This window comes from Achroia grisella, unplaced genomic scaffold, assembly GCF_030625045.1.
Source record: "Achroia grisella isolate CSIRO2021 unplaced genomic scaffold, CSIRO_AGI_Agris_v1 utg546, whole genome shotgun sequence".
In the NCBI taxonomy this organism is placed as follows: Eukaryota; Metazoa; Arthropoda; class Insecta; order Lepidoptera; family Pyralidae; genus Achroia; species Achroia grisella.
In genome coordinates, this window is record NW_026712931.1 from 5,466,142 (window position 1) to 5,491,128 (window position 24,987).

General features: G+C 34.2%; 1 protein-coding gene across 1 annotated transcript; it reads right to left on the bottom strand.

The window, feature by feature from the left end:
* LOC131848047 (uncharacterized) lies at nt 1–23,878 on the bottom strand. The gene is made up of 17 exons (XM_059197804.1): nt 23,802–23,878; nt 12,180–12,397; nt 11,278–11,524; nt 11,155–11,184; nt 10,582–10,725; nt 10,125–10,296; nt 8,862–9,022; nt 8,212–8,418; nt 7,808–7,878; nt 4,786–7,727; nt 4,573–4,705; nt 4,148–4,267; nt 3,731–3,919; nt 3,455–3,620; nt 3,004–3,212; nt 2,190–2,437; nt 1–961 (listed from the first exon to the last, which is right to left on the bottom strand). Exons 1-17 carry the CDS (start codon nt 23,876–23,878, stop codon nt 773–775), a joined length of 5,523 nt encoding a protein of 1,840 aa, XP_059053787.1. The 3' UTR covers nt 1–772.
* Nucleotides 23,879–24,987: the final 1,109 nt, after the last annotated feature.

Consider the following 24,987-nt stretch of genomic DNA (forward strand, 5'->3'; position numbering starts at 1 on the left):
TTATTTATTATCTAATGCAGAATACGTATTATTACTATATTCATAAGTTTTAGGTACTTTTAGTTTTATTTCTTTAGAGAATAATGAACATTTTATACTTCTAAATATAATTGTATATCATTTAAAAACAGAATAAACCAAAATAATAGTTCTGAAATCACTCATAATAACATTAAAATCTTTTTAGGCCTAATATTGGATGGTAATAATTCGTAACTAGTGAAAAAATTTACAATTCCGCCATTATACACTTATATGTATAATTTAAACTTTTTGGTATGTATATTATCAAGTGTTCATTGTAAGTATGATTTTTATTATTTTGAATAGCATTTTCTAAAGAATTGTTTATAATTTCAAGTAAGATAAGGCTTTAAAAAAAAATTACGCCGTTTACATCTCCTAAGACTTTAAGTACTTGAATATGGAAATGACTTGAGGATGTATGTTTTAGTTTTAAAATAGTCTGAGAAGTGTCTTACCACCACCACCACCACCATAACCATACTCAATGTTTAACGTGACCATACGCTATATACGTACGTATCTATACGTCCCCAGTCAGAGCAAAATAGTGCTATACATACTGTATATGTATATTATATATAGATTATTATCAATATGTATTTAAAAATGGAGCATGAGAACTATATATTCAAATAAATTCATTACTTCATTTATAATTTCGAACTCAATCATAAGAGTCCCTCCCTCCTAACTGACAAACAAAACGAATGGTCACGTTGATCATGTTATTGATTTGAGACGTCCACTATCGGAAGTACTTCAGCGCGGATACTAGTAAGAACTTCTCGATGAAGAGATCAGAGTCAAGGGCGGCGATATGGGCAGCTCGGCCGACGAGAGCACTGGCCGTGTGAGGGAGTGCATGTTGAACGTCATACCGCACCACAGACACTGTTGAGGCGCGACCAGCCAAAGGAGACACCATATTGTGCACCTGCAGTCATTACATGTTTTACAGAGGTAGACCTGACAAAAACATATTTTTTTATAGTACGTAGTTGGAAAACAAGCTATGGCCCATCTGACGGTAAACGGTTACCGTAAACTATGGACGCCCAAACACCAGGGGTGTCACGTGCACATTGTCGACGTTTAAGAAACCTTAATATACTTGAAAACTCTCGAGAAAACCTTGACAGGTTGTTCATTCCAAAATCTAAGTGTGCGCGGGAGGAAGCTTCTCTGAAACAGCACTGACTTAGACCACCGTTAGTAGTCCCAGACCGCTGGAACCTACGTGCGGGGATGAATTCCTAGTCGATGGTGAGCGGTGCGAGGTAAAAGGTAGCCATGAGTTCTCTGCGTAGGTACCTCTGTTTCATCTATTTGAGTTGCCAAGCTGCTTGATTTGTGTTTAATTGAATAGTGAGATAAAGCTGTGAAAGTATAGGATACAGAGATATTATATCGTAGTCTGCAATGGCCACGCGTAATTGGAACCACAGGCTTTACATAATGACTGGATGTTAACAGTGCTGTTCATGTAATTAGGTGACGGTAACCACTTGAAATCAGATGGGCCATGTTAGTAATAAAAAAACAACCTATTCTATTCTATATTCTATTGTAGTTTCTCTATCCTTTGATGAACAAAGCTGGGTGAGATGAAGCTTTGAAAGCTTCATTATGTAATGCAGTAGCTACGAGTAACAATTTGATTCAAACAAATTGGAATAGTCAGTTGCGATGACATAAATAATTTGGCACATGTCATTTATCCATTTGACTTTTCAATTCATCTAGGTAACCAATGAAATATATAACAATATTTTATTCAAGTTCAGAAGGAGTGACAAATGCACATATAATATATATTAAGATAATAATATACTTTAATTACTGTTATCTCCGATGGAATAGTCATAGGCATTTATCAATTGTCTACGTCCAGGTTAACGCTTCATTTAAACACGTCAACATTTCCCTGTGTATATTTGAATTCAACGGAACATAGAAGGGGTCCTATTGCTGTCTCTTTGATTAATTTGGTTCATTATCTGTTTCCTTCGATCAACCAGATATATCTTTTAAAGACCACTAACTGTACTAGCCATTTTCAGAGTGTAATCTGAGTACATCGCATAGATGTACTCAGATTAAACAGGTCGCTGGAAAATATATCATGAGTATAGATACATTATAGAATAAAATACAATACTCACCATTTCTCTATACGCCTGTCCTAGCAGAGACGTATCTTTAGCAGCAGCTTTGCATAGCTCTAACCTGGCTGAATGCAGTGGCACATATCTATCTTGACCGGATCCACATAATAAGATGTGTTTGAACTGATGCAGTTGGCTCCTTTCGCTTAGTCGATAAAGGAAGGATCGACGAGGATCTGACGCATCTCGGAGAGAAAGCTGGAGGAGAGAGCCTGATTTTTTCCATTTCTGCATGAACCACATACCTGAAAAAATATTACAATCCATTTAACAAAATTGTGTGAAATATAGCACTGTGTATATTAATAACGTACAAGAAATAATGGTGACTGCAACATTTTTGTTTTATGGAAATAAAGGATTATAATATAAGTTATAGATTATATATGTTTTATATAATAGATTACGATATAATTGCGTTATGATGGTTATAACACACGGGGCAGAATTTCATCCCGAACCGATGGCGAGAGTGTATTAAATACGCAGGTATATCGTACGTTGTTTTTCAACACACTTGCAATTAAATAATAAAAATCATGATATTATATTTTGTTAATTTGACACTCTTCAGCCGTTTTAATTTTTTAAATTAATGCACCTATTGTCTGGCGCCGGTTCGCGGCGGTCAGTTCTAAATTTAAATAGCAAATACTTTGGTTATGGAATATAACTTCACTATATGAATTTATAAAGCACGCGTGTTTTATGAGCTGCTTTATATATTGAAAACCGGTGAAATTAGATCCACTTTAGGAGCAAATGCGTTGAAAAATATTGGAGTTGACATCATTATAGTGTATTAACTTACCAGCATTAACTAAACCACTGGAATTGTAGAGTGTTCCAAGATGTGGTCCACTGAGAGATAAGAAGGTATGCAATTTTCCTAGGAAGGGTTTCATTTGGGGCCTTGCCAGAGCAGATCTAATGATAATAGTACCTAAAGAGTGGCCTACGAAGCTAATTCTTGCTGGTTCGCTAGAATTTTGAATATGTGTCAAAATTTCTTGCACGAGTCTGAAAATAATACACAGATTGATTCGTTGAGTATTCTGTGATATTCTACGTCGTGTTGTAACTATTTTAAATTTAATTTTAAGTGATAATGTAAATATTCTTCAATGAAGTCCATTTATTTGTCTAACTGACTCCATTCATACTACGTCATTTAAGATAACATCGTCAGTTTCTTAGAAATGATAAATAACACAATAATAATATTTGAATATAATAGTAATAATAAATAAGTAATGATTTACCTGTCTGTCATGGTATCAAAATCAGAGAATGTATCCCCTTGATTTCTCTCTGACATAAGAAAATCTAATTTGGCTCCAGGTAGACCAAGTTCCAAGTAGGTCTTCACGAGCCGAAGATCTGCTGCATTTCCGTCTAATCCGTGGACACAGACGATAAGGTGTAAACCTAAAAATAGTATAGATATTGTCATTTATCTATAGATTCATATATGGCCTTGATTTTTAACTTAGTAGAAGTACTATATTATAGGATGCTTTAGGACGGGTATTGCTTACCTTCAGGGTTAAACATTCTATACTCATCGCTAATATGAAAGTAAGGTAGGGAGTTCTCCACAGGTGGAAAATCGGAGTAAATAGCTCCCGGGTACTTGACACTTTGTCGGAACTCCTCTCTGCATTTCACGAATAGACGCTCAGATTCTGCCAGACCGAATATGCTGACAAGGTTACTCTCTCGTTGTTCTGAAAAAAGAGAGAGATATATGTATTACCTATACACAGCTGAACTATAGGACTCTCTCCTACGTTTATTCTCGTCTTCAACGTTATTTATCGATTCCCTACATCATTAATGCATGTACGGGTTCACAAATCGAGTAACCAACTATTAAAATGAAACGTATCAACGTTATTGAATGAAAGAGAAAGTTATTGCATCATTTTCAGACATTATGACCAGAACATTTATACCGTTATCATTTCTGTTAGCAAGTTCTCCAGTGCTTTGACTTTTGTTAAGCGTGCTTCCAGGAGTAACATTTCCTGAGCTTACTGACTGCAGGGGTCTCAGCTTTCGTCTCTCCATTATACCTAAAGGCAATAGCTATTGTTAGTATTGTTATTCGCTCAATCAAAATAAATTTGCGGAAAAATTTAAGAATTAAGAAGATACTTTTTAGTTTATTTTTTTTTATATTAATTTTTCAGTCATTATATATAAGTATTGTGAAATAAGTAATATTGTAGTCATCGTGTTAGCTATTAATATATATTTATAATTTAGTTATTTAGTAGTAGGTAGTTTAATACAAACACTTTCATATTTATCTGCAAGCTTTTTTACAGATATCTAAAAATTATGTAGGTAGAATAATTAATAACTTATGTTTATTTACCTTCACATACGTGATACAATGGATTATCTAACTGTAGTGTTGATGGCTGTGCTGTTTGTTTTCGTGGAGTTTTAGAGGGTGTAGAGGATTTGCTACTTTGTCTGCTTAGTTTAGGAGATTTTGTTGGTGGGTCCTAAAAATTAAAAATGATTAGCGTCAACTATTGTAATATTCGTTTTAGTATGTTATTTCATAATTAATACCGATATTCACCTTGAATTCATCAGGAGGTGGTGGTGCATCTCGAAATTGTTGAGGAGGTGGCAAGTGCTCATAATCATTATCTCCAAGGAAATGCGCTAAATTCACTTCAGACCGGGCTTTATTTTGGTACTTTTGTACAGCGGCTACAGCACTTGATTTTGTCACATGACTTTTACATGGCCTTTCTACTGATAGACTTCTTATTTCTGCTGCTATCAATTTTTCTGTATATTCTATCCTATCTCTTAATTTGGTTTTATCTATGGAACTAGATTTTGCTGGTATTTGTTGTAGTTTTGGGGTGATCTCTTTACGTATGTATGGATGCAGGTTTTCATTCATAGTTTGAGATTTTTTTACTGTTCCTTCATTTGAATTTTTCGACGTAGAACTAAATGACTTACCTTGAACGGCACTAAATGAATTGTGTCTTTGATTAAGTTTACCTACGCTTGGTTCTGAACATTGTTGGAAACAACTCGCCGTACACGTGTCTGAGTTACATCCAGCATCTATACCATTACTGTGCATTAACTTGTTATATTCACATTGACTGTCCGTGCATATGGAATCACTACATATAGTACACTCTTCGCAAACTTCTTTATCACAACATTCAATTTTCTCATTCGAGTTCTGAGCCACTTTTACAGCTAATTTCAATAACCGCTCTCGTAACTGTTCCCCATTAAGCGCTTGCTTTGAGTCACTTATTAATTCACCATCTACTTTACAATGTTCCACACCATTGTTATATTTTTTATTTGATACTTTAGTCGCATGTGAGGTGCTAGGTAAATAATTTTGATTTAATTGACAACTGGCATTATCCGGTGTTGATGGACCTGAACTACGACCACTAGATACCCATCCACTCTGTTCACTTAGGCTTGATGTTGAGTTACTACGACTTCTTTTTTCTTCTTTGGTAAGGAAATTATCTGGTGGCAATATTTTAAAATCTTTATCAGTAATATCTAGTGGCGGTGATTCAAAGGCTGGTGGTGGTGCTAAATTCGGAAGGGATTCTGAACCAAAAGTATTGTTAAGATTAGGTTCATCCAAAACAGAGGCGGCACTTCTACAGTGTCGAAGTAATTCTGGGCCATGATCAAGACTATATGGTACACTGGCCGATGATTCTAATCTACTTAATTCAAATGGTATGCTTTCATTACTCGACGAAGAAGCAGTTTTTGATATTAATTGGGCTATTTTCTCTCTACGTTTTGTACGTTTTTCCAGTTTGCCACTAGATCTACCACTTTTTGGAGTAGCCAGTCCTGATTTCGGTGTGACTCTACCGGATTTGGGAGTAGCCAATCCAGATCTTGGGGTAACACCTCCCGATTTTGGAGTACTCTTGCCTGACCTTGGTGTTACTCTATCGGATTTTGGAGTACTTCGTTCCGATTTTGATGTTTGGCGGTCAGACTTGCTGTCTCTTGATTTTATGGAATGATGGCTACTTAAGGAGTCTCGACTAGAATTTATCTTGGAATTGTCTTTATAGCTGTTATTTAATTTAGATTCTTTTGATCGGCTCTTTTTATGTCTTACCGAAGGCATAGTAGAATGTGGTGTAGACGGCGGTGTTTTTGAATAATTTGATTTTGATGTCCCGTCACTACTTCTGTCTAAAGTCATTACAAATCCACTGTCGTCACTACTTTTACTTGATTTTTTCTGGTAGTTTTGAATCAAACTACCAGTGTTAAAATCATAACTCCAGTCACCTTTTTGCAAATAGTAATTAAGTTCATGTCTAAGTTGATTACGGGCAGCTTCAATGTCAATATGCTGGGTATCCATATTTTGATGAAATCCATGGGTAGAATTTGATCTATGAACATGTTTATTAGAAACTAAATTACTTTGATCAGTCACTTGAGTTTTACCACTAACAGGTGGGTAAGAATTACGTGGAGGCAACATAGGACGGGGTAAATTTACACTGTAGCCTCTTTGAAATTCTAATGGATTTCGAATAACATTATTTGTTTGCATTGTACCCTGATTACCGAATGTATATCCGTACACCTGGTTAGGATTAGATTTTATTACTCCATCGTACTTATATCCTACATTGTGAAATACCTCATTACTCATTCCATGTTGATTAATATTAAGATTGCACGGATTTTTATATTTCTCTCTAAATTCACTGATATTTCTTCTATAGTCATCCCCTTTAGATCCGCATCTTACTGTTGTATTTGTGGGATAAGCTGTTGTTGTGACACTTCGAGGAAGAGTAGTAGGTTTCATTTGATGTGGTGGTAAATATGGTTTTGGATAGTTTACAGATTGATTAGAACTATTTCTAACATTCTTTGATAACGCTGTAGTATTACTAAGAGGTTGTGCCATTTGTGATATTCTTAATTGGTCTAACGATTTGCTATGTCTGGCTGGTAATGTGCTCACTCCACTAGTTATTTCATGTTTCTGACGAAACACTTCATTCCGATTTGAATTATCCATTCCTAAATGCGATACATTTGTATTGCTTTTTAATGAGTTTATGTCTATTAACGTTGAAGTAGAGTACCGAGACATTTGCTGTCCTTGTTGGATAGAACATGATGCAAAAGCATTGTTAGGTGGTAGTTGAATTTCACTAATTTGATTATTTTGAACAATATATCTGTTTCTTCCAGTTATTTCAAGTTGTTTATTGTGAGGTTTGTTTAGTTCAATAACATTCTGTTTAACTAATGCTCGTTTCGGAGATCCACGAGCTGATTTTTGAGGGGCTAAAGTTAATGTTGCTTGGACAATATTGGGATTAGATTTGGGCGCATTAAATTGGGGTTCGAGCACATCAATTATAGTTTTAGGCAAAGTTAGTGTGACTCTGGAAGCTTCGGATGATGGCCTTCTTGAATCCATTAATGAACTAATACTGCATGCGCAATCATCTGGCAATGATTCAGAGCACAAAAATGGATCTGTAAATAAAATAGGTTTATTTATTAACGTTACTTTACATTACTTTAATTAACTTGGTGTAACAATCTGTAATACTTACCGCTCCCAGATTTATTAGCATTTGAATTAAGAAACGAACGGCGCCTTGCAAATTCCGCTGTGTCCTGATATCTGTAGGAAACAAATATTTATTTATTATAATGGTAAAATAGGCAAGGTAATTTCTAATAAGTAACAGAATTGGCAAATTAAAAGCATTATGTGCCAGTTATGTTGCTTGAAGGAATTACTCTTACTGAGAGAAAAGAATACTACTTTTCTGTTGCGGCGAGTCTAATGCCCGATAGTACAATATTAATTTATTTAAATGATAACTACATATTATCTATGTAGTATGCTACTAGACACTACCCAGAAGTAGTTTACATTTTCAATGCAGAGGAGGTAACTGGACATCTAGTAGTATCTTATGGCATCTTAGTCTTGAATAGAGTTGCAATTTACCTGTCTTCAAATATGATGGGCATGATGTGTGGATCTCCATCAAGTGCTATACAATGTACAGGTAGCGGAGGTAGTAGAGCGAGATATCTTGAACGTCTTGCTACTTCACCTACGCTTTGGTAGGACTGATAATTGCTATCGTAGCAGCCGGCCAGGGAATGCCTTGGGTTATCCAGCACAAAGAAGCATTCGGAGAAGCGCTTGATTCTAAATAAACGGAATAATATTTTATTATATAGATTTCTGTTATTTGTCTGTAAGCTTTGATAGCCGTATAAGATAATCTTTACAATAACGATCATAGACGGGATTATTTAATTAAATTCTGAGTTTGCTCACGATATAAACTTTTTTTCTCAAGATATACTTTTTCGCAAAATTTACTTCGGGATTTCAATGACACGGTTATGTTTATATGATTTGTACTGTATAACTTAAGATATGTATGTACAAATTTATTCTCCGAACAGTTTCCATTGAATTTAGTTTCAGCGTTTAACAGCGATTATGTAAAAATCTGAACATTTTTATAGAATTTCAGTGTTTGTGAAATAGTGTTTGTAAAATGATAACAAGACAGTTACGATTTCGCTACACGCGAACTGAATTTATGTTACCGTAATTTTTCCGTGCATTTAGATATAGGGTACCGTAATGCGTGGTGACTGGCTGCTAGCGCGTGGTGCACGTGTGGTCGATCGGTGGTGTGGTGGAGGAAGGCACGCCAGCGCAGCGTCACCTCCGCACACAGCCGCGCAATATCATGTGCAGCGCCCGCAGCCCACTCCTCCTCCTCTCCTGCTTCTGCTTTCTGCATCACAAGATACATATATTATGTATTGCGTTACAATGGGACCACAAGAAGACTTTTAATTACGTTAAAATTAAAATATAACATCATTTATTCGTGTAGGACATTTTTCCTTATGAACGTCCAGTTTTTTGTATTAATATTTTTTCCCCACAGTATAGTTCAGTATACAGATTAAAAGTATATAAATGAAAATCTAGAGCACGAACAACTATTGTCATGCACGTTTGTCATTTAAGTAAACGATTAGTGAGTATAGGCTCTGCTCAAAAAACGTGATTTATCACATGTTTTATATTTATTTAAAATTCATTCTAGTATTTGCCTTGGGGTCTTGTTATGAAATGTTAGAGCCATACCAATAAAATACACAATGGCTATTTCTAAACGATACTTAGGAACAGCAGGTTTGTCTTTCAGTCTAGTATTAAAGTTATTGGAATGGTAATAAATAAATATTATAGTAGTAATATAGATAGTAAGTGACAATAATCGGTTACATACATAAATAGCATCACGAACATCCCGTCATCATGTGATGCAAATGTTAGTATTCATGCATTTCGAAGAACGATGGTGTCATGCCTCTATACCCTTTAATTTTACTTTCCTATCTCACCCTCCATCCGAAATAAAGTTTACAAATCAAGCTACTTGATGATTTTAATATGTGAGACAGAAATATCTCCACGAATAACTTTGTTCAAAGACCCATCTTCGTTTGCCTTCAGGCGTATGCTTATATAATTGCGTTCAGGTATGAAAGTTACGACAGTAAATTTACTGAGTATGCATATTGCCTTAGTTTTCAGGTATGGCAACACACAGATTGTTACACTGCTAATTTATTCAATATTTATCCTGGACATGCGTGAAAGTACTTTAGTACTTTAGTTTAGTTTAAATCGTAATTGTTAGCAGTGGTTGCATTATTTTTATATTATTTTAAAATAAATACAACTGTTTTACAACTAAAGCCAACAGAATCTGAACCTCATAATTTTAATGAAAATTGCTTAAAAAGTATATAAAATAAAATAAAATTATAGATATTTTTTGTTGTATTTATTTTGTATTGTGATAGAAAGTCGCCAAAATATACCTTGCCGATATCGCTGAGATCTTTTATTCTTTGCGCCACTTCTCCAACGACGGAATTTGAAGTGGACTCCTCAGGGGTAAGCATCACACCCGTTGAACCGCATATTGCTAAAGCAGTTTGTAACCCTTCCAAAGAGCCTAGTAGAATTCCACACACCTCAGCATGTACTTGCCTGGAAATTATAGAAAACAAACTATTGAAACGAAAGTTTGATTGGATGTTAAGAACTATCCAAAGATGTAAACCTACCAAAAAAAAAAAGAATCGTCAGTTAAAAATATATGTATATATAGTGCTCCTGCTCCACTATATATTTGGCCAAAAAGTACCAGAAATATTTTTGGATTAAGAAACAAGTTAACGCGTGTGACGCCACGGAAAATAGCTAATACAAATATAATTTGTAAAATGGATCGCGTGCAAGAATCAGTAATAAAAGACAGCCTTGTTTACTCACCTCGCGTGTGCTATTTTGCTTGAGTTACCCCCGGCACACTTCCCCGTAGAGCCGAAGAGCACGTTCTCGAAGCTTCCTGATGTATTAAAATTGGCACCAGCACTTTTCATTAGTTTTCCCCATTGCTTGCTTGAACGTGGGGTACTGGAAAGGGAAATTTAAAATATTGTACTCTTCGAAATAATTTGTTTGACAATCTAAATATTTTATTAAGATATATAAATGGAATAGTCCCACTTTAAATCAACTTTATTATTTTTTACTAGTAATAAGACGGTCTGCCTGGTAACGTCTGGTAACGTCTGCTTTTTTAAAATAACGACATGTCCGCTCTCGATAAAGTCTATCTTTATGTAAAATTTCATTGACTTCCATTTAGCCGTCCTGTATAGTAGACAGATAGACTAACGCAATTTCGCTATTAGTATGTATTATATTCAAAGAATGCCATAGTAACAGTCATATACATTCGTACACATTTTCACAAAGAATGTGTAACAGTCAAGTAGGTATTTAAATAATAAATACAATACGTTTATATTTTGTACGAGTTGTAAAGAGCTAATATCTTACCAGCTTTGTACATAATGCATGATACTTTTCCTTTCCAGACATGAAAGAAAATCATCAATCAATTCACTGAATGTACATAAGTAGGTATTATACTTTAAGGACGAATTGAAAGTGAATACTTACTTAATGTATGGCTGATGCAAAGCTACCAGGCTCGCATGTATGGTTATGGAAACAGAGGATAGATGGAAATAATCGAAGAGGACTGGGAGGTGGTAATGTAGACCTTGCGAAGGTTGGAAGTGGAGTTTGAGGACACGGCATGAGACAGGTGCAAGGGTACTAGATTGAGCCCCTTCGCTGCACCATAGTTCTACTCCAAGGCTCCATTCTGCGCGTTCTAGAGATTCTTTTAAATTGCGGCTATCAACTGGAAATAATAAAGAGGAAAATGTAAATAGTTTACTTAAAGAATTTACTGTTTAGGTAAGTATTTTTAAATTTATATAATACTAGCTCGCGCAACATCGTCTGCGTTCATGCCTTACTTGCAATGTTTGCGGATTAGACTCCCCGCCTAGTAGACAGGTAGATAGATATATCGTTTATTTGATTATTACAAATCACACACAATTATATGTTCATAAATATAGGCAATATTGTTGTTGTAGTATAAAATTATATTCATGAGTGTGCTTGTTTGTATAATGCATATGTAAAAAATCTATTTAAGTATTTCTATTAATAGTTAAGTACCCATAACACAAGATCTAGTTAACTGGGGACTATTTAGCGCCGTGTGAATTGTACTGGCTTATAATAATAATTTTTATAGATATTAACATAAATACTTTCAGTAACTCAAAGGTTGACTGGAAGAAATCCCTCTTCTGGGATAAGTCCGCCATTGTACGCATGTTTTCTTTTTTTCTAAGTCAATTGTGTCCTTTTATTTATAATATTATTGTACAATAAAGTATTACAAACAAACAAACTTTATGAGAATATGTCACCATCACCACTGTATAGGTCCTTTTGATTAGATGGCGAGTTAGACAGGACTACAAATTAGAATAGAAACAAACCTAGCAAATGGGCTCTAAAGTGAATGATGTCTCGCAGCGTAACCTCTTCATTCCTGTACATGATCTGGAAGGCCCGTGATGCTGCCAGACCTCCAATGAGCGAGGCGGCAGTGGATGGTCTGCCGGTCCTCGCCGCTCCATTTCCGCTCGACACCGAAGCCTCGATGTGCACCGGCACCTTTGGCGATACGCGTAAACCAACGCGTACTTGATAAAGCCTGCGTTTAAAATATTTTAAATTCATGAATAATGTTTTAGCCAGATACTAGAAAGAAGGATCTGGTGGAGACTAATAATAATTAATTCATGACCTTAACAGATAACAGTGAGGTAGTCAGAGGCGTTGCAAGCTGTCGACATAATGAAAGCGAAATTATTCTCAGATATATCTCTTTTGTCTCAGAATAATTTGGTTTATTTGTTATCGGTGTTACCATCATGGGAGGGTTAGCCAGAAATATAAATTGGCCACTCAAAGTTTTTAGTGTCTGTTAGATTTGTATTCATGAGATACCAAAAATAAATACCTACTTAGAGTTATTAGTAATAAAGAATATTTAATTTATTTTCATAAGATACTTTTCAGTTATTTTAATTATATATATAACAATTAATTATTAATTATATAAATAATCACAAGTGATGAGTTTAGAATGTTACGCTAGAGGTTACCGCAAATACAATACAATTATGCTTTATACCTTATATACCTCAAAGTTTTATCGATAAAATCGGTGTTTAATTTTTTGTTGTAAATGATGTATATTTTTAAGTAGCAAAAAATAAGAAACCAACTTTAATTTTTCTTGCTTAAAGTCACTTATCCAAAAGAATAATTATTCAATGAATGCAGTTCGTTATTAAGCATGCAATATTTATAAGAGTGTATATATGTAGGTATAGATTACTTATTATATTATGAGTAGATTTCGGGGGTATCAAAGTACGTCTCGAACATGCCAGTCACGTTCTGATTCAGAATTCATATGCTAATAGCCGTGAACTGACAGCGCCGACGTCGTCGCGTGCTGTGGCTTACGCTGCTCCGAATCAGGGGTGCCAAAAGTACGAGGATTCTCGTATAAATATGAGATTATTGGTCTTTGTTCTAGATTATTTTCACCCTCATACAAGTTTGTAGAGAAATGGAGAACCATGGAAAGAATTAGCTGGAAATATTTGATAAGAAAGGAAGAAGTACTGCAAAGGATTAAAGAAAACAGACAGCTCATAAATATTATTGAAAATAGGCGGGAAATATGTTGAGGCACTTGATACGACACGACGAACTTATGAATAATATTATCAAAGGAAAAACAGAAGGAAAGAGGCGAAGGGGAACAAAAGAGCTAAGGCACAGCTATATCAAGCAGATTAAGGAATTAGTTGGATTCGTATCATATCAACGACTAAAGAGATTGATGGAAAATAGTGAATATGGCTAGAGGCAAGGGCGCGGCTCGTAAATTATGATTGAAGGAAAAAATTGTAGTAGATTTTGACTTACGAAAATTAGTCAAAATACTATGATACATCATTATATGAGGTTAAAGAGACAAATTGAGCTAACTAATTTTATAATTTTTTATTTCTCTGTACTATGGCTAAGTTTTAAAGCTGGTAACCCTGCTCTGAATAGATCCATAAATATAAAGCTATTTTCTTGCAGATCGATTCTTTAACCGTTTTTCGTGGAAAAATGTTTAGGATAGGTGGCTCAGGGATATTGTATTTGAATTGAATTTACCCGGCTACAATCATCTATGCTCATGTAAAATGGTGTCTGCTGACAATAATAATAATATTGAAGACCTGGTGATCTAGTATTTTAGCATAACTTTCAATGGTAGCTTTATTCATAGGTTATCACATCAAAAATTTGTAGTATACATCTCTCAAAGTTATCTCACAAATTTTGGACTAGGTTACACTAGTCGTAATTAAGACCTAACTGGAGCGTAGTCAATGATGGTAGGTGCCAATAGTTTTTACCAATCGACTACCGTCACTAGATTGTCCAATAAAAAACGCGAAACAGCCCTCATGCAATCTGTGAAAAACTTGTTGACTGATGTTACCGAACTCAGTTTAAGTGCAAACAAAGTTCGGTTATGGGTTTAAATAAATTATTTAATTCTTAATATTTATTTAGCGGAATATGCCTATTCCTCTTGCTTTTCAGTTAATACTAACACAATATGGATTTCCATGAAAAAGTCTACTAAGCCATAATAGTTACTAATAAGATGAATCCAACGGCTTTACGTAAAGATAAAATCTTTTTACAGCTCAATTCATTTACACGTGTCGTGTCGAGCGACCCGAATCAATTTACAGCGTGTTTATTAGGGGTGGGTTACACCGGCGCCAGTTTAGCCCACCTACAAACAGAGTCCTTTTAATTTATTTTACCTTTTTACGACACCGAAACATGGTGATGAGTTCATTGCCTTACGTAGGACCCGTTACTATTAGTATTTTCCGTAGACGGTTCTCTTGGATTAAATAATATCTACTAATAATAACCCTAGACAGTACACACAGGATGTCAATTACAACAATATATAGAATTACGAAATTTTTGGTGCCATTAGATACATTATGATATTTGTAAAGCAGAGTTTTTTAGCCTACAGTCTTTATAAGCAGATTTATATTTTTATAGCCAGGTATTGTTGCATTCAGTACATTGAGCCATGCCGCCCATCTGGAGAATGTGGGTTGCATTAGTAATAGTGGCTCCATTGCTAGCAATGTCCATATCATGTCGACATCCACGAGGTCCTTCTTGGAAACGATCGTTGTTAATTCTTGGTGAATTGGCCACAATGGGCTAACAGATTTCACTTATCTTTACATTTTGCATCAGTATACTGTTACCCCGTTAGCTCTGACAGTATATACCGTAATAAATTCATTACCACGATGGTCTAACTAGCCTGACTTCATACTCATAAACCACTGGTACCCGCCACCGTAAAAAATACTCTACCGTTATACATCTATATTGATATTTTTAAATCATAAAAAAAAATATCAATGAAATTAGTTGGTTTATCGAGGAACAATAAGACATAATATTTATATTGATTTTTCTCATACTCGTATTTATAGAAATTTTGGTTACCTATACTCACAAAATTGAGTTAAAGAAATAGCTAAATTATTTTACTTACTAATACAACTAGTCCGTAACTAATTTTCAGTAAAGACTACTTAATATTTCTGTGAAAGATTGTTACTATTTTTTTTAGTACTGGATAGCCCATTTATTAAGACTATTATAGGTTACACAACATCACGATACGAGCAATAGCAGCGGCTGCATTATTGAAAAATACAGACGAAGTTTCGTTTGTTAGCTAGTAAAATATACTTTGATTTATACGATTTCATTCACAAACCACGACGAATTTAATCCTCTAGGCATTCCTATATGTTTAAATTGCAATAAAATCGCTATGAATGTTGTGTAAAGCAATTTATTCAATTGTACGGTGGAGTGACAAGCTCTGTTTTAAATTGGAACTGGGTCAGAAATCAAAGTGGGAGCGCGTGGGAGTAGAGACATTAAAAAATCAAAGAACATCTCTATACATTGGTACGTTTAAACTATATATTATAAAGCGGAACGATTAGATTATTTGTTTGTTGTTATGTAATCTGTAAATTCAAAAACATTAATATCATAATGTACCTATCTTATGGTACCTAAGACCTATTTTAATTAAAAAATATAAAAATATACTCATTATTTCTTATGCACCTAAACTCGCAAATAGAACGATGGCTTACCTGATGATATATGGTAATTATTGCCTATATATTTGAATAGCACCACGGGCATCACATTAGCGTTATGTTATACTGCATGCTTTATTTTCATTCCATGTGTTATATATATATAGGTGTTATATAAATATGTACATAAATAAAACTAATTCATGAAAGAGGATTAGTTTGACTCTGCATAGAAGTACGACGTAGTTACTTTAACTTTTATGAAAATTAAACGCGTCACCACTAAACTACTTGCTTCGATGTTACAAAAGCTATTTGTTGTTAACAAACTTCCGGCTGCACTGAAATACAATGTAACTACTACTGTTTAATTATTTGTTTGGAACTTTTATTTACATTATAAGTGTTACTTAGCTTCAAATACCAAACCGAAATAATAAGATTTCTTAAGATAGTTAATAAGAGGTTTATCTATTCCAAATCGAATTAATAAGAGTTAGTTAGGTTTCACTTTACTCAGCAGGGTTTGGAGTTAGCTAAAAATTGCAAGCCTAGTAGGTGCTGTTGCGTCATCTTCGGTTGGAATCTCATAATCCGGAAATCTATTGATGGAACACAGCAACATTATGTGTTTTGTAAATATTCTTTATGAAATTTCTATTGATTAAATTATCTCGCGAATTCGAGCTTGATTAATATTATTTCATTTCGATTGCGTGGACGCAATCATGTATGATCCAGTCACTGTATGCACCTTATCTCCTAATGTCCATAATTCCATAAAATCTGATTATAAATGGAAAGGCTGAATACAGATAATAATGATAAAGGGCAAAAAATCCATTGCTTTTCTTACGGACTAGCATAACTAATCATCTCCCCTTACCCTTTGTTTTTTGGGATTCGTGTTGTGTAGTCATAATTTCTTTATCTATCTATAGGTTCTTGAGTAATCATGTAGGTATATCTACCCGCTTTCATCCACGGATGGCAATCATTATGTGCCGCTCTGTGCCCTCTATCCACGTTATTTTTAACTTATTTTAAATTTATTAATATTCTTAATCGAGTCACTTTAAAACATTACAATGAACTACACTACAAAGACAAACGGCTACCTCTCGATTAGTTTATTAACGTATTTTCCTTTAGATTCCTTCGTAGGATAGTATTTAAATTTTTTACTTTATAAAAACATTTTTATATGTTATTGGATACCTCCTGTATAAATTAAAACAGTGTACAAAATTTTCCATACTTGTTGTGCTTTCATACGCATTCAGAAAAAATGATTTTAATATATAATGTTGTTTAATATATATTAATTATCATAACATCAATTAAAAGCTCAGATATATTACGTTTATTTAACTTTTCCTCGGCAGTTAAATATGTGGTCTTTAAAATGTATATTTATACAGGTATATAAAAAGGTATCATATTAAAATTTCCTCATTGCTTAGATCTGACATTGAGGTTGATAGTGGATTCCCTTTAGGACTATAATTACGTAGAGATATCTAGAAGTATATAGTAACGATAACAACAATTCCTTTAAATATTTATTTTCAATTTGGTCCCTGTGGACTCCTTTGCAAGTACATTTAGGACATTAATGACCTTAAATAATAAATTACCATTGATTAAACTCCACCAGCGGCGCTCCAAAATTAACAATGTTGAGACAAAACGGTACAGGGACTTTTCGTTACCCTTTCCTTTTGACAAATCATTAAAAAAAGTAACTACTCTTTCAGCTGATTAAAAAAGTAGTTTATTATTTATGTAATTTGAATGGTACAGAATATGGCGGATCATCTGATAGTAAGGGGTAACTGTCCCCTATATAATAGCACTATAATAATATAATAATAATAATATCAGGACAATTCACACAGCACCATCTAGACCCAAGTTAAGCAAGCTAAAGCTAGTTAGTTATTAGTTACTAGATAACTGATACAAATACATAGATAATTTCTTTTTTTCGTAAAAACATACATGTTATACATAGAAAATATCCAGACCGATACTAACAATCATACTCATGAATACAAAGTTTGTGCCGTGCGAGGAATCGAACCCGCGACCATCGGACGTAAAGCGGTGTGCCACGCAGACGACTTATTAGAAAGTCTACCTCAAGTAAGTATTGATCAATTGTTTTTTATTTCAAAATTGGACACGTTTGATTGCACATCCCCTGATGATTATTAAATATTTAAGAACACAAATAGTACATATATTGTGATATTCGTAGTGATAAAATTAAAATTAATAAATACATTTCTAGCATTTTAATCAATCAATCAATCTCTTTATTTTATTGAATATAGTTCAGGAGTAAATTTAATAGTGTTTGTTCAGGCATTGGAAGTATAATCATGTATACCTATAAAAACAATTTGTAATGTAATCTAAATAATTACTAATATTTATTGTCTAATTCTGTATTTAATTTTTTCTTGAATATTAAGAAATCATTTATACATTGTATGAAACTCAAAATAAGTAAGCAATAATAACTGTGCGTCGACGCACATTATAAGTCTGAGATCAGAAATGTGCAATTATCAATCTGAATATTGCACTCTAATTTATTTTCAGAAGTACTATGAAAATGCGAGAAAAGGTGTTTTGCACGGACACAGCCGTGGTAAACAGCTTTTAATAAATAAATTACCACAAAAGTGTGTCATGAGAGAAAATATATTGATCAGCTACGAACAAAATGGAACGGGAGTAAATTACTTTGTCTACGAGATGAGATAGGTGAAGTAAAGAAAACTTCGATCTCAATAAATCTTAACGACAACCAATTAATGGGTATCCTTCACTTACTTTCCATTAAGCAGGTGACGTTAAGTAATTAAATGGAATGTTAAATTTATGCTATTGTCAATTATCGTCACTCAAATTCAGTCGGTTTCTATAAAATCTCTCTTGTAGCAATGGGCCTTAATAGTTGTGCTTCTAACTCCAAATTGCTTACTCTATCTATCTATAATCTATAGCTTTATTTCTATACTATTTCTCTTCAAGTATTTTTTTACAATCTTTTTAGTCTTGTATGAGTAATATATTATATTACTTTATATACATTTTACTTAAGTACTATAATTTAATGACCCTTTCAATAAATTATATATGTAAATATCTGCTCTACCTTTGAGATGAACATTAATTTATGAATGAAACATTTAATTAATTATAAATGAATTTATTATAACGCAGAGAGATATAAAATTTTTAGATATACACACTATAATGTAATATATACAGCATGTAAATCTTATTAATATAATAATATAACATTATACTTGCTACATATTCTATAATATTTTCCATGATTTTATGCTGTTTTTGCAACATTACAACAATATTTTATATTAGTATCGTTAGGGTAAAATTATGTTGTTGCCAAATATATTTTCGATAGTGTAACAACAATATGAATGTTATTTAAAGAGTGACTCCATCTAGTAGGATCGCATTAAGTAAAGTTTGCCTATAGCGGTCGTTAATAACGATTCTACGAGATAGGATATCGGTTGCTTTGATTCTTATTCAAATATACTCATTTCGAATTCTATCACGTATCAATGTTACATGTTACGTCATTAGCAATAGAAAAATCTGCGGCTTTGGTCGCGCGTGTCGTTATTAACTTCTTAACCCGTATGAATATTCGCCCTTGTTGTATAAAGATTTTCATTTTTATTATATACTAGCTGTGCCCGCAGTTTGTGTCTGTTATTCTGACGTATAAGCAATATCACTAAAATTTCAACAAAATCCGTTCAGGAGTTTCTACGTGAAACAGTAACAAACATCCATCCATACTCACAAACTTTCGCCCTTATAATATTATTATATTAAGATTAAGATAATGATAGTGGTCTATCAAGCTGACAGTAAGTTGTTATTTCGGGGGGAAGGAAATTGTTAGTAATGTGGACTGATTGATTGATGTGGACCCCATTGCTAGCAATGCACCATGTTAATATGTTGACTCCCACGCGATTCCCCCTGGAAACCATCGTGATAAATTCCTGGTGAATTTGTCAAGATGGGCTAACTGAACTGATCTCATGCTCATCCTATTATCCGCCAGCGTCAGCTGTTAGCACCGGCAGGTGGACCATATCAATATCATCCATTAAAAAAATATGTTAATTTCGCCTCCACATCACGGCGTATATCGCGTTGTTTTGAGTATTTTACATTAAAATCTACTAAAAATTTTTGTAAATGAAGAATATAACTGCCTGCAGATTTTTTTTGCGAGATTACAGCATTGGTTTTTCAAGAAGAGTATATGAAGGTTATTAAGAGTTGGTAACTCTTGGTGTTTCAGGCGTCCATATGCTACGGTAACCGTTTACCAACAGATGGGACGTAGTATAAAAAAATCATAACAGCAACATCAAATAAAATAGCAATTAGATTGAATAATATAGCACGGTATGTCTGCTGTTAAAATTGAAATCAAAATAATTTACCGCAGTCATGTAGCATTTAATATGTTTACATAAATATCACGTCATGATTGGCATGGTGTTGCGTGCATTTTTTCTTTCACGACTTATTATTTAGTATGATTCTATAGATATTTTTTATTGTATATATTCTATTAATGTTATTGTTATAGTTTTAATAAAAAAAAACTAATTTTGGAAATTATGTATTTATTTGATCTGCTGTCTGTACAAAATTTGATAATGTATTATTTTTTTATATCTACTTATTCTTTGATGTGCGTATATATATTTTTGTGAATGAACTTTAAATTGATATTTTCAACTATGGTTTTTATTTAAAAAGTCGTTTAGATCTTGTAGCATGTTGCTTCTATACTAATTTTGTCATTTTAAAATTGCAGCTGTTATTTTAAACGAAATTTAAAATTATGACGGACTATACAGTATACATCGAGGTGACCTCGTGTGCGAAGGCCCTTAGGGATCCCGTATTTTGAAGACGTAGGTTTTGCCTTTTGGGTACGACAAGGGTAGACGTCATATATTTTTATGACTCTTTTTATTCCGTTAAAGAAATAGTATAGTTGCCATTGGGGCTCGTAAACTCAAACAATCCACAAGCCCCCGGGCTGTCATCTGAATAATGTAGTATTGGCACGAAATGCTAGTGGAATGGAAATGTACTGGAATGTTTTGTAATCAAGAAACATTAGTTAGTTGTCCTAAATAACGTAGAGATTACATGTATGGATGATATTTTTAGCCAAATACATAGATTTATACATAGTTGATGGTTTAGGAAAAAAGAAGTATTTAACTTACATATATTGTTCTATTACTTTTTTGAAGCCGTTTTCGAAGTAGACGTTTAAAAAATCGTTTGCGTGGGTACCTTAGTCTAACCTATTTCAGTCGCCAAGCAGCTTGCTTTGTAAGATAGGTTCAAATTAAAGGAAGAGTGAGATTAGGCAGAGAAATCATAGGATTAGAAGCATTCCATCTTGGATCTCCGGAATGGCAGCGCATGCACTATATAGTGGACATCATCACATGACAAAGTAATGGAAGTAGCGCTGTTCGTGTATATAGGCGACCGTTACAATTTACCCTTAGGTGGGCCGCCAGATTGTTTGTTGTTGTTTTCTATTAGAATTAAATAAAAAAACCCTTATCTATAAAACAACAATCTTTTCAAATTTTTTATATATGTAAAGATACTATAATAAACAAATTTAAAATAAACATACATATTGTACGATCCTATGGTTCTTTTATATCTATTTACAAGAACCATAGGAAAGCAGTTGACGCAAGCGATACGTGTTGGCAGTAAGCAGTTGAAAATTGTAAAAAAAATATGTGTACCTTTACTAAAAATCTCGGTACAAAATAACATTCCATTTGTGTATTGTTTAAATATAATTACGTGTTGGCATAAATTCTTCGTCAACAGTTAGTAATAAGATAGTCATTGCAAATATTTTACAAAATGCAGTTCACTACGTTCTTTTAGGTGAATGTTGTGTAAAAATCGCTTGTACTCCTAGTGAAATCAGTTTGTATAATATCCTTTGATAAGGTAATATGTTTTTGAGAATTGAGGCTTATGTCAGACAATTATTATGATTATTTTATTACTTACACAGTTCTTATAGAAATTTTCTATTTGTATACGAAAATTCGATATACGGAATTCCTGCACCAACCAATTGCTTACGTGTGTCCGTCCATAATGAATATAAATTATTGTAAACTTGGCATATGTACTAACACTAATATTACTATATACTTTATCTATTTAATCTAACACTACAGTGTTGTCTTATTTTAATTCACACAAATTTTCATTCGGTTAATCGAGTAGTTAGATTTAACTACTAGATTAATCGAATGAGAGTTTATGTTGATATGTATCGACTATTTTGATAATTCATGTTACCTAAACAACTATTCCAATCCAATTAAGAGGTTACCGCTTCATTGCGTTTCTATAAGCAAAGTTTTTCCCAAGAGATCTCCAATACGTAGGTAATGGTAACTACTTGTGACAACTTGATGTCCAAACCAATATGGCCAAAGGATCTACGCAATTAAATATTCTGGGTATTCGTTCTCATTGTCTCTAGTTATAGCGCATTGTGTTGTAAACTTGCTAAACTAGTTTGTATACACATATGTGTACTGTTTAGTATCTATGTACTTATATAATTTTTTATGGTTGATCATGGAATGGCAGTCCCAGATGTGTTAAAGGTATATGCTGGCAGGTGACCAGTAAAAGATGACAATAAAGTCAACCACCATAGCGATTTCAGCAGGAAATAACCACATTTTCAGGGAGATCGCTTGGGGTTTGATATTGCAAGTAATGGGGCCAGTCTCATTATTGATAACCCTATTACTCCGCTATATACTTATATAAAGGTACAATTTTAATAACGATGATTTAAGCGAAAGAGTTATCCATTCTACATAGTAATCGAATAATTCTAATCCTAAAAAAACAAACAAATAGCCTAGAAATACAGTATACTATTGATTTTTTCAAACGTAGAAAATAGATGGAAAGAAATACCTAAATGGTTAAATACTTAATAAAGATTTCTTTAAACGTTTGAGGTTTTTATTTTTAAGTGATTAAAAATTGTTGTTAGATATACATATATAAGACGACAAAAGAACAAGACTGTTTCGTTTTACGTTTCTTAGTACTAATTTAAAAATATTCATATTCTGGCACCTCGATAATGGAGCCTTCAGATAATATTTTTATGCATTATATTGTAAATTATAATTACGTACCTATATAATTGATGTGTGACAATATTTATCTGATTTGATTTTTATCACAATTACTTGAATTAATGCTTAGATTACTTACGTTCTTACATATGTAGCACGTCGGTAACTTCATTGCTAATTAAAATTTTGACATCGACCTGAATATTTATATAAATTCCGTGATATGCTTAGACGTTTAGTACGTATTTGTACATGATTACGTAAAATTACAGAAAATGTTTTGATTTTTGGGTAAATTCAATTAATTAGCAAATACAAAATATTTATATATGTAGGTAATATTACTGATTGTTATAAGTATTTGTTTTTTGCACATTAACGTTTTTGGCATTCACTGCAGTTTTACTCATGTTCGTTGGTACCGGTATAAGTAGAATAGTCATTATAGCGGCCACTGTGCAATATAAAACTGTTTATTCAGTCAGAAGCTGTAGATACATCCTTTTACTTATATTTAATAGGTAATTTATCATTGTATCTCAATAATGGGTTTTGTAAACCGATACGCAACATAATTCATCACAAATAGCAAGATTTGTAAGACGATCGCTTAATATTTGAGGAACAAGAAACCTAACTACTTCTACTGACTACTAACCCTCTTTGGAAGAGGTCGACATTGTAGAACTTGTAAAGTTCTACGGAGAACTCGAAGGTAGCCTGCAAGTCGCTCATGGTGTGTGAGTGGTGAGGCGGGCGCGGGCGCGGGCGGCGCGGCGCGCCATGCCGCGGCCGCTAGCAGCCCGCTGAGCGCATCACCCCGCCCGGCGCTGCTGGCGCTGCCGGTGGCGAGGCGCCCTCACCGCATGGGACCCCTCGCACGCACTGCACTCTCACACGACCACACCCCGGCACTTTCTGCACGACCCAGCCTCGGGCGCGGTCCCGGTCTCACCGCGCAAAAATAGCGAGCGAAACGCGGCGTCGTCGGTGAACGTACGGCTCACAGTGCGGGAACCAGGAATTCATTTTTTAATAGCGGCCAGTACGCATGCGCACAGTGGACGCGCCGTCGCGCCGCCCGCTTGCAGCAGTGCGCGCCTTGCTTCGCCCACCTAGACAGGTGCGCTCGCAACGAGCGCTAATCCGCACTCGAGTGGAACTGAAAGCGCTTCGATGTTATGAGACCGTTTCAGGGATATGTCGCCGCGTGCTAATGCGGCGCGATTACGTTCTCCCGCGGGAGATGCTTTTAAAGGTCAGCAGGGGGAGGCCGCGTGCCTAGTGGCAAGTGGTACCTATCTATGTTTATGCGGTCTATCGCTGTTGCAGGCGAAGTTGCTGTCGCGACCTAACCATTCCACCTGTCGAAAACCTTTATTCAACGATGACGCCATTTTATGAATACCTAACTAAAGAGCCATGATTTGGGGCGAGATTTATACGATAGTGAGGTAGAAATTTTATGGATCAATGAAAGAATAGTAGATGTCATTAACACATAAAATAAATAGCTACATCATCAGTTCGGTGTTATTTCGAGCGCGTGACCACGTGTAGGAGTATTTTTAGGTTCCACACTTTGCAAAACATTTTTATACTACGAATATTTACGTAGTTATTTGTACTGGTACTAATAATCTTTTAGTAACAGTTACGTGCGTATGTTACGCTGTATTGAGTTACTATTACACGAGCACGTGGTTAATATTATACCCTAATATTTGCAATTGTTTTACAGACTTAATAAAGTGGATCATTTTCTTATTATCTATTAAATGGAAAATCTAGTCCTTTTCAGCCATTTGTTTACTCAAATGGATGGTAGGCGAATTGGGCGAATT

Excerpts from the sequence above, each read along its gene's own strand:
- LOC131848047 (XM_059197804.1), bottom strand. The coding sequence starts at position 23,878 with ATGAGCGACTTGCAGGCTACCTTCGAGTTCTCCGTAGAACTTTACAAG. Across the intron at positions 9,023-10,124 it reads ATCTCAGCGATATCGGCAAG|AAAGCAGAAGCAGGAGAGGA; the intron begins GTATATTTTGGC and ends CTTGTGATGCAG. Across the intron at positions 7,879-8,211 it reads CCCATCATATTTGAAGACAG|ATATCAGGACACAGCGGAAT; the intron begins GTAAATTGCAAC and ends TGTTTCCTACAG.